The sequence below is a fragment of the Elaeis guineensis genome, chromosome 15, assembly GCF_000442705.2.
Source record: "Elaeis guineensis isolate ETL-2024a chromosome 15, EG11, whole genome shotgun sequence".
NCBI lineage: Eukaryota > Viridiplantae > Streptophyta > Magnoliopsida > Arecales > Arecaceae > Elaeis > Elaeis guineensis.
In genome coordinates this window covers 59,290,271-59,301,219 of record NC_026007.2, presented here as the reverse complement: position 1 = coordinate 59,301,219, position 10,949 = coordinate 59,290,271, and the positions used below count along the sequence as shown (strand labels likewise).

At 35.1% G+C, this 10,949-nt stretch overlaps 1 protein-coding gene across 1 annotated transcript; it reads right to left on the bottom strand.

The window, feature by feature from the left end:
- LOC105058073 (PLASMODESMATA CALLOSE-BINDING PROTEIN 1) lies at positions 1-2,362 on the bottom strand. The gene is made up of 4 exons (XM_010940856.3): positions 2,137-2,362; positions 1,041-1,280; positions 871-904; positions 1-467 (listed from the first exon to the last, which is right to left on the bottom strand). Exons 1-4 carry the CDS (start codon positions 2,186-2,188, stop codon positions 251-253), a joined length of 543 nt encoding a protein of 180 aa, XP_010939158.1. The 5' UTR covers positions 2,189-2,362; the 3' UTR covers positions 1-250.
- Positions 2,363-10,949: the final 8,587 nt, after the last annotated feature.

Below are 10,949 nucleotides of genomic sequence, written 5' to 3'. Positions count from 1 at the left end.
GCCTGAAATGGGAGGGTACCCATATCCTCATTCAATTAATAAAATTACTACCTCCCTGGATTTACAAAAAGGTCAAAAAAAAAAAAAAGGGACAAAGGTCCTTGAAAGAAAGAGACTTCCATCCTACCAATCTACACCAAAAGGAATCATCACCTTTCATGCCACTAAACAACAAACCTAGTGGGGGAATGTCTCTGGATGGATCCCCCAATCCACCACCCAACAAAAACAGCATCAGTATAAACTTGAATCAGATCCTCAAGAGAGCAAGAAAAGAGAGGAGGATGGTTGAGAGGAGTGAATCCATTTTAGCCTTTGGAAGCAAGCCACCATTAGTGCCATCTACACTGGTTGTGCCAGTGGGACCAAGTCCCAGCACTCCTCCAGTACCTGTTGAGGTGGTACCAGATGAGGTTGGTGAGCTTGAGGTGTTTGTGCTGTTTGAGGTACTTGAGGTTCCTGCAGCACTGGAGCAAACAAAAGGAGTGGAAGAGAACTAGGTTTAGATCTAAATACTTGCAAACAAATGAGACTGGTTATAGATAAGTACCCACAGAATGCAAGGTAATAACTTGGCCGTTTAACAATTGGGCTATTATTTATTTCATAATAATGGAGAATGAGATTACCTCAGCCTTAATTGAAGGCTTCAAAACATCATGCAAAAATAAGATGCAGAAGAGGGGAGGGAGGGAAAGAAAAATTGACTTTATTCCCTTGTGATTAGAAAGGAATATGCTTGAGGCTTTCCAGATAATCCTCACAGGAAGAAAACATGCTAATTAAAAGGACTTATTTGGGGTGGGGAAAAAAATAAAATAAAAAGATGTCAGATTTTGATGTTAGAACAAACAAAGTGGGGGGAAAAACCTGGGAGTTGCAGGATAGGTGCACCCATTTCCTCCTGCAAAAGAAGTTAAAAAAAAGAGAGAACAAGTGAGTTGCTCTGTACTAAAATTTTTCCCTTAGTCCCAAGGGATGAAGTTGAGATTTTCTTTTTCTTTTTTCTTTTTTTTTTTTTTTTTTGGAAACAGGCTTACCAGGGTCTGAATTGGTGAGAGTGGCAGTGCCAGAGAAGTCACAGGTCCCATCAGCCTGGCCCTTTCTCTGGTAGTAGCTATTGGCAGCATAAGAGCAATGGGCCAGCACTGTGTTGGGATTGTAGCATGCCCCATTCTGTAGTATAGGGTTGCAGTCTGCCCCAGCTCCACAAGCATAGTCTAAGGTCTTTTGTAAATCAGTGCTGCTCTGATCAGACTTGCAAACACACCAAGCAGCATCTTCCAAACAAATGAAAGAAAAAACAAGAGACAACAGCTTTTCAGTTCATCTATCATACCAGATGTCAATGATCATCAGAGAAACCAGCTCATCTCCACAAAAAAAAAATAGAAGGAAAAAGAAAAGGTACAAGGCTAAGAAATGGTGATTTTGTAGTTTTAAGTCATTTTTTTGACTGCTAGAGCATCATTAGAGCACTTTCCATTCATGTAAAAGAGAGAGCAAGAAAGGGGGAAAAAAAAACTTTCACACCATATAACAAATCATGTTTAATGAAGAAAAGCTTTCACTCCATCAGTCAAATCATTATTAATGAACGCAAGAGGAACCAATAAGGGGAAAAAATCCAAGATAAAGGGAAAAAGTTTTTTTTTTTTTTTGGGTAGGAAAAGGGGAAAAGGTTAAAAAGAACTTACCAATTTATTATAAATAATTAGTGACACTTCGGTTCTAAGTCCGGCAATCAAACATAAAAACAAAGAGAACGGAAAATTTGGAAGAGGGGAACAAGTCCACTCCCAAGCATACATGGGGCTGAGGACATGTATTATAGATGCATGAAGCTAAGCTTTACCATGATTCCTGATTAGAAAAAGCACCAGAACCACAAGAAAAGAAAAGGAAAACAGGGTGTTGAAAAAGAGGGAAAGGTGACGGCCTTTGAGCCTTGGACATGATTAAAGCCAACAATCTTAGCCTATCCAGTAAATCATAACCCATAAAAACATATATAGAAACAGGCAATAGAAAAGAGGAAATTAACCATCTCCTAAGCATATTTATAAGGTTTTATACCAGAAGATTAAAAAAAAAAAAAAGGAAGAAAAGAACATATGCCAAAGGCCTAAAGCTTACCTGAACCACCACTGATGGCCAACAGAAGCACAAGGAGAACTAGAGCAGCCATGGCTAGAGCCTGAAGAGAGAGAAAAGGAAGAAAAAAAAAAGGGGCAGAAAAGCAGTAAGAAGAGAAGCTTTGAGAGAGATTTTTTGATGGAAGAAGTTTTGAGATGATATCAGACAGAGGATGAGGTGGGAGCAAGTGAGAGGAGCCTTGATTGGGTTGGGAGTCTATTGATAATAAAAGGGAGCTACTGATGGAGATGTGCATGGGGAGTGGTGGTTGTCTGTATCTGCTTTTGCCTCTTCTACTTTAATAATTTTTTAAGGCCCTATGGTGTATCATGTTCCTGCCTTAGGTGCGTCTTTAGGAGGTGAGCCTGTTGGTTTTGGGGCCTTTTGCAAACGGTCCTAAACCCATGAGTGGGGTTTGTCTAGGATAGAGAGGGTTTAACCAACCCTTTTTTATGGTTGGTGTGGGATGGGCCCTGCTTGGCTCTGTGACCTTTTCCTCGTGATGTACCGCCACCATGAGCCAAACAGTGGTCCGATGGTCCTCCACCATTGGATTTTGGTGCTGGCCTCGTTTGGACTGCACACTTTTTATGTGTTCAATTATTTGACATGGCCCCATCTGTTTCCTTGATTATTCTTTACTTTTTGTTTGATCTATGTGAGGAAAAGATTATCCTCCTAACATGCTCTCAATATTTGTCTAAAGATTGATATTTTTCAAAGTCTAAGAGGTGCCCAAGCATGACATTCCATATTACCTAGAGGAGTCCCATGTGCATGGTATCGCATGTTCTAACTTTGCAACAATATTTAATGAGCTTATTGGGCCCTTCTTATTTACAAATGATTGAAAGATATGTTTTAACCAACATGCATGCATGCAAATTTTTCTAAACATGACTCGGAAAACATCTCCTAACTTTGATGTAGGTCTTGGCGTTGCACAAGCAAGACATCGAGTGCGAACACTATGTGTTCGCATTCATCAAAATTATTACTACTTGCAAGTCTAATGTTCGCAACTAAAATTTTATCAATTTTTTGAATGTTTGCATTTAAAAATATACTTGTAAGTGAGGTTATCCTGAGGTGGTAAAGATGTTACCGTATTTATTTTCCTTTTCTTGGGACTCATCAATGATCTATTGGACAAAAGTCAGTAACTCTAATGATAACAAGGGAGAAAAACAAAACATAATATGACTTCTCTCCAAAAAGGCAAAGATACAACCACGAGAGACAGAGACACTGTCAACGCACAGATTGTCTAAATACAAAAGTTGTAAGACCACCGAGAAAGAACATGTATACTCACAAATCAGGAGAAATAGCAGCCCCTGCATCACCAAGCTTTGCCGTTGGGTCTGGGATGGTCTAATTCTGAATATTTGCATTATATTGAGATGGGAAATCAAGTGGGAGATTAGCTTTCGAATAAATCCTTTCATGTTAAGTTTAATTTATTTTTTGAGAGGAACTAAATCTAAAATTTGAGCCTCTTAGTTTTCAATTGTATCGTCAAACTTTCTAGACCTGAGAAAGCTCTATTTTTTTATTTATCATATATATATATATATATATATATATATATATATATATATATATATATATATATATATATATATATATATATATATATATATATTGTAAAGAAGTATTAGAGTGTTGCCAACTCAATTTTTCAAATGAATTTTGTTGTGCCATATGAAAAAAAATATCTCTTCATATTAAATTATGTTATTAATATATAATATTATTATATTCTTACAATTAAAATCTATTTATATAAGTAGTTGAGAATATGAAATAATCTTAAGAATTTGAATGAATATTATTTATTATTATATATAATTTTTTTTTTCAATCTGATCAGATGTAGAAAAAAATTATTTTTATATATCTGACCTCCTGTAACGCGTGGATCTTTGACTAGTTTAATTAATAAAACAATCTAGACTTTGCCTCTGTTAACATAAAAAAGACAAAAAGAAGATAGGTATTGGTAAGATGGGATTTATATAATGGTAATTGTTTGAGCATGAGATAACCATGATGACCATTTAAGCATGATATAAGCATTATGACCATCTCCTTGAACCTTTTAATTTTTCGCAACTGTTTATATTAGAGGGGTGTTATTGTTTGAAAATATCATCAGCATTTGAACCTTGATGAGGCTAGTTTAAATCCAAGCAAAGATGAGATGAGCACTAAATGCTTGTTAAAATAAGAAAATAAGCTGTGCTCTGACTGTTATCAGCAATCATGCTTCTGATCTGAGGGTCCCCCCATTTGTAAGGCCATGTCCATCAAGTCCATGGTAGCTATGTTTGATTCACCTCGATGCACAGCGACAGAGGGAGGCTAAAAGAATAAATCAATTGTTTTCTTGAAAAATTTCAAGCCACTGGATGGAGTGTTGTGCTACTGCAATATGCCATTGGTACAATTTGGACATCTTTTTCTTTTTTTTTTTTTTTTTTTTTTTTGGCAAAGACATGACAACCCCCACTTATGAAAATTGTCATCTCCACAAACATTAGGTGGAGAGTTTTTTTTTTTTTTTTTACTCAAAAAAGAAAAAGGTGGAGAGATTTTTTCCCACCACCAATTTACTAATATGGAATCATGCTTTTGTTGACCGTTGGAAGTGTTGCGACCAATCACCTTACTGATGATCGTGTGCGTGCGTGTAAACTTTGACGAGAATGACATGCCAATTGAGGGTGCATTCGGGCCAAGCCTGACCTAGATTCTATTCTTAATCATATGATTGCTCTAGGGATGTGATTTCGAAACCTAAACCAATGACAACTGAGGGCCAATCAGTGAGATCCAAAGTTAAATCCGGAATGCCATCATGTCCACTTTAAAGCATGTTTAGTTGGAGGACTGTGGACTCTAAAATAAAAATAAAAATAAATATTTTCCATTCCAACCTCCTAGTCGAGATTTTTTATTCTCATTCCGATTTCAAGAGGAATGTGGAGTAGCTGCTTGATCGAACGTAGTTGTAGTTCTATTTTTATGATGATTTTTGGATGGAAGAGGAATAGATAGATATCTCGATTCATTCAAAATTAATCCTTATTTTTTTCTAAATTTTTAAATTTCATATCGATTTCGGATCCGTTTCTGATCACGAACCAGAAGATATGACCATTCTAATTTCTATTTTAATCTATTCGATCAGATTTTGATTCTGATTCTGACTATAAATCAAAAGATTCTAATCTTCTTATCAAGCATAATTCGATATTTTTACAATCTATCTATCAAAATTCTATATTAGGAAATAAAATAATCTGTGTTGTCAAGTTAATATGAAAAAAAAGAAAAATTGTGAGAGAGTATTTGTTTTGTAGAGTTGGCAAAACCATTAGGATTTGGGTATCAGTAAGCAGGATTCAATCTTGCCCTTATCCTTTTTTTTTTTTTTTAATCATTCTGTTGTATTCTATCCCATCCTAGTAATCAAGCAAAAGAATTTTTCTTTTTCCCACGAAGAAAGTTTAGGTTATAATTCAAAAGTTGTCTCCTTTGGCATGCTCATGAGGAAATCGACTGGCTATCAATATATCCATTGCTTTTTCTCTAAAGATTTATGAAAGTAAATCTATGACACAAAAGCTATTAAAGGTTGCGTACCATCTCCTCTATCTTGATAGGTAAAATGGAGAGATTGTGGAGTACCAAAGGTATTATGGAAAAATTAGAGTAAATAATACTAATTTTATCATGGTCTACCTCAAAGGAGAACATGATTATTTCCCAAAAAAAATTATATATATATATACAAGTCAAGAACTAAACCAAGTGAATTAATGGACTGCATAAAATTGGTATGACCTCTTGAACTTGAAAAATTTTTATATAGGCTTCTTTGCAATGATATTTTGGTTGTTCATAAAATAATATATCATTACATGGACAATGACAAAATGAAATAACAATATTATCAGACGTTTTATTTGTGCTTAACCCACATTAAAGGTCCAAAGAACAGTCTTTTTAATAATCATTATTTTGTTCTCATATAAAAGCTACCACAATGCCAAACCAGGCATGCAACAACTATTATTAAAATCCTTAATCAACTAAAAATTGCATCTAGATTGGATTTTATTATTTTTTGCCTTGTGGGCAACAGTAGGTTGGGGATTCAGGCAAACTAATTAATCATGTCATCTTAAAATCAATCTATTTATCAAAAAAGTTACACTGATGAATCATTTTGCTTGTTCAGCAAATAGATTGATTTGGGCGATGCTCCACAATTTGGCCAAAACTCCAGTATTGCATCCCCATGGATATGGCCAGGTGGACCAGATCAATGGGTCCCTGGCTCAGAATGACAGCTCCGTACTCTGGAACCCATACTTTCCGAATGAAGTTCGTCGATTGAAATGAAGACTTTAGCAGATCAGTCATGATTCTGCTCCATGGCCCAACAAAATGCAAGACCCTCTCCCCCATAAAGCCTTTCTAGTACAAAAAGAGCACAAAAACCACAAGCCTCGCAAGCTCTATTGCCCCCCAAAAAAATGTACCCGAGCTTCCAGGGAAAGAAGGATTTCTTGGTTCATAGAGCATAGTGTTACTCCATAGTCTAGTCCAAGGAGCACTTTTAGGTGTTGCTCGGGAGAAACGGAAGGGATCTCGCAATAAAAAGTAGTGCAGGGTTCTTATAAATGAACATCTAGAGGTATAGACATAAATTGATATGAAGAGTTTAGATGTAATTGATGTGAAGATGTGTAATATAGTGGAATGAGTGGACATAAATTTATTAGTATTTACTGTTTTATGCTTCAAATAATCTGTCGTCAGTTGGAAAACGATTGTAATCAATGGAAATGTAGTTTAATACTAAAAATATTCTATTATGTTTTATGTTTGACTGAAGTATATTTTTTGCAATGAAGACTTTATGGACCAGATCAGTCCCAATTCTGGTCCACAACCCATCAAATTAGGGGTAGCAATACTTAACCTTTTAAGCTATTTAAGTTGATTCAATCAAAGGTACGTTGGGTTAAATTAACTATTTAGGGCATGTTTGGATTTATGGGCCCAAGGCCCCATACGATTCATGGTTTAGCTCTGTATAATTGGAAAAAATGAGTTTGAGTGAGGTTTGTATTCAGAAATATCCAAGAGTCTGCGTAGTGGGTTGGTCTGAATTCTATAGGATAAAAAAATAATCCACTGAGGTATTTTTAAATATAGGCATAACTCAAATTTATTTTTTTTTATCCTATGAGATTCGGGTTGACCCACTCTGCAGGCTCTTGGGTATTGCCGAATACTAGCCCAGCTCATTTTTCTCAATTATATAGGTCTAAATCATAAATCCAAATAGGCCCTTAATAAAATGGTCATATTCGGATATAGATTTTTGATTTATTTAATAAGCAGGTTGCATTCGAATTGATAGATAATTATACTCGATTCGGCTGGTATCTAGTTCAATGATTGCCATCTTTACATCAAATTGAAATATCTTATCCCCAACCAAAGCTATTCCTAGTCCTAAAAGAGTAAAGCAACCACTTTCCAAGCTCACATGTACTATTTTCAGAAGAAAAGAATCCTACGTCTACTAGATTTTGCATTGAAAAATGACAAAAAAATTCTTAGTTGATCGAGCATAGTGTTATTCCATACTTTTGTCCGCTAGGCGTTATTTGAGAGGAAGAGAAGGGATCTTGTTATAAAGAATACTGCAGGGCTCCTGTAAATGCACATTGAGAAGTATAAACTTTGAATGCCCACCATCAATCTCAGAAAGAGCATAGATATAATGATATGGAGATATGTAACATAGTTGAGTGATTGGAGATAAATTATTAGTATTTACTTTTTATAATGCATCAAATATTGGGCTCAGGTTATATCTTTGGCACGGAATAATGATTCATTTTCTTTCACGATGTTTGTTGGATTGCACCCTCTGCAGATTAAAATTTCATTTGAGGAAAGAAAGTATTCGAATTACTAACACAGGCCTCTTGTCAAATACCAGATTTTGCATCGAAAAATGAAAAAAAAAATGATTTCTTAATTGATGGAGCATAGTATTATTTCATAGCCTTGTTTGGGAGAAAGAGAAGGGATCTTGTGATAAAGAGCAGTGCAGAGCTCCTGTGGATGTACATTAAGAAGTATGAACCTTGAATTCCTATCATCAATCTTAGAAAGAGTATAGGTATAATGATATGGAGATGTATAATGTAGATGAATGATTGGACATAAATTTATTAATATTTACTATTTATATGCTTCAAATATTGGGCTCAGGTTGTATCCTTGGTATGAGATAATGATTGGTCTTCTTTCAAATGTTAACCGTTGGATTGTACCCTATGCAGATGTTAAAGCACTCCAGATCTCATGCATCTGCATACACAAATGTTGAAGTGAGGTGAATCCTTCTTTAGTGCTAAAGATACAACCCGAACCCCCAAAACTCTATTTTTGGTTCAAAGACAATTTGAAGCAATGGTAATTTCCATTGCAAAATATATAAGCTCATGCTCAAAACAATTGTTACCACCAATTCATTCACCGCCCCACATTGAAATGCATTTGGAATATGATTGGATTGGGCTTGAGGAACTAAGGAAGACATTCGACTTAGGAAGTTCTTGATTCGTAATGGAAATCAGAATTGAAATAGAAATCAAAATGACTTGGAATCAAAATTGGAACGGTCAAATCCCCCAAAGTACTTGATTCTTAATAGAAATCAGAATCGAAATTAAAACTGGAATGAAAATTTGAATCCATAGAGGAGAGTAGGGATTAAGTTCTATATAAATTGGGCCATTGCTATTCCATCCCAGAATCGAAATCAAAATTGGAATCGAAATGGGACTCCTTCCAATCAAACGGTTGGAATGGATGTCATCCATTCTCATTTCGATTCTAGACCCCCACTCCTCCCAACTATACATCCCTTAGTATCGAGAAGAAAGAAGGTAAAGTACGAGAAAAACTCAGCATAAGTTAATGATGGTAGTTTGTTGGGAGGCTTTTGCCCCAATTTCTCACCTATTCTCTCTCCCCTCTCTCTCCCTCCTTCCCACCTTCCCCTTCGAATGTGGTGTGGCGGATGGAGTCGAGGATCCGGCCCTCATTTTCATAATCCGACAATTATGGCCATGAATGGAGAGGAAGCATGGATGGCAGAGAAGAGGATGCAATGGCGATAGTTGGTGCAGCAATGACAAGAGGTGGATGACAGCGATGTTGCCTCAATCTTAAGGTAGACCTATGGGGATTTGGAGGCAAAGATGATGGAGTTTCTTTCAAGGGAGTGAGTGGGTGAAGAAGAAGACATCACATAGATCGAGGTCTCGGGATGGCATTCATCCGGGCCGGTTTTATAAATTATTTTTTAGAAAATATATTACTGTGGTGTAGAAGGAAAGATATTATTAGTTTCCACATCGATTGTGAGTCAAAAAAAAAATTTGGCTTATATAGGAAGGGACCATCTTTCCCACGTGAGGTATTTTTTGAAGGATAAAATCGTGAAGCCCATGAATCAGAGTGAATAATACCTCACATGCCGAGTCATAAGTCTTTAGCCGTAATAATGACACGCTAGAAAGGAGACTACCTACCTCCTGTCCCTACACAGACTCTCTTTTGAGTGGCAGACTATGTTGTAATGCAGAAAGAAGGATATAATTAGTTTTCACATCGGTTATAAATTCTTTCATAGATTTTTTTTTAACTTTTGGAGAAGCCAAGAAGTTGTTTCAAAGTTTTTACTAAAAACATCAAAATCACCTAAAAGAGCTTTTGGCCTTCTAAGAAATGCTTTGTAGCCCTCCAAAAGCAATGCCAAACTAGGCCTAAAAAATATCATGAATTCGTCCACACCTCGATGATAGGCAGTGAGTTTTGTTTTGGCTCATTCGTTTGTAATTTGTATCTCAAAGATGGATGTGGTTCCTTCCATTGAACCTTGCCTGGTGCCATTTTTGTTCAAACCTTTATCAATTATGGATAAGAGGGTTACTTCCACTTGCATGAGCTTAAGTTTGACAACTTAATGTAATTGTCCTTGCTCATGGTAGGCCAAGCTATATCCAAAATTGTTATGGCAGGTAATTCAGCAAAAAATTGTTGTGATAGGTGTTTGGTTGAGAGTTAGTTTTACAACTTTCTTAAGTATAAGAGAATTTAGACCTATGAAGTCCTTTCCATTTAGTTAGGGTCAATTTTTCTAATTAAGGTTAAATTTATAGGTAGAAAGAGAAACATGGGCAACTTTCTAATTCACCTTATGTCATTGAATATACAATTGCACTAGTTTAATTACCGTTCTTATGAAAGTTAGAAGGACATTTAGCAACTTGTGTGTTTTGTGGAAATCTCTCCCATCAATTCTACTAACTTATTTGAAATTATTGGCAAGTATATTTCCACAATAAGGAATTCAAATAAGGAATTAGAAAATTAAGTCAAAATTAAAATTAAAATTATTTTTAAATAAAAATTAAAATTATTTTAAAATATCCCACAAATAAGTCAAATAAGAGATTTATTGGATTAAATTCTAGAAATTGATTATATATATATATATATATATATATATATATATATATATATATATATATATATATATATATATATATATATATATATATAGAAACTAATGTGAACGACAATCAAAATTTAAAATGTTGAAGTAGATTTTAATAAAAAGGAATTTCAAATAAAAAATTCGTCTTCCAATTCTTAGTGACTTGATTCTAAATTGAAAAATTCAATAACTTTAATATTAGTTTTATTATTTATAT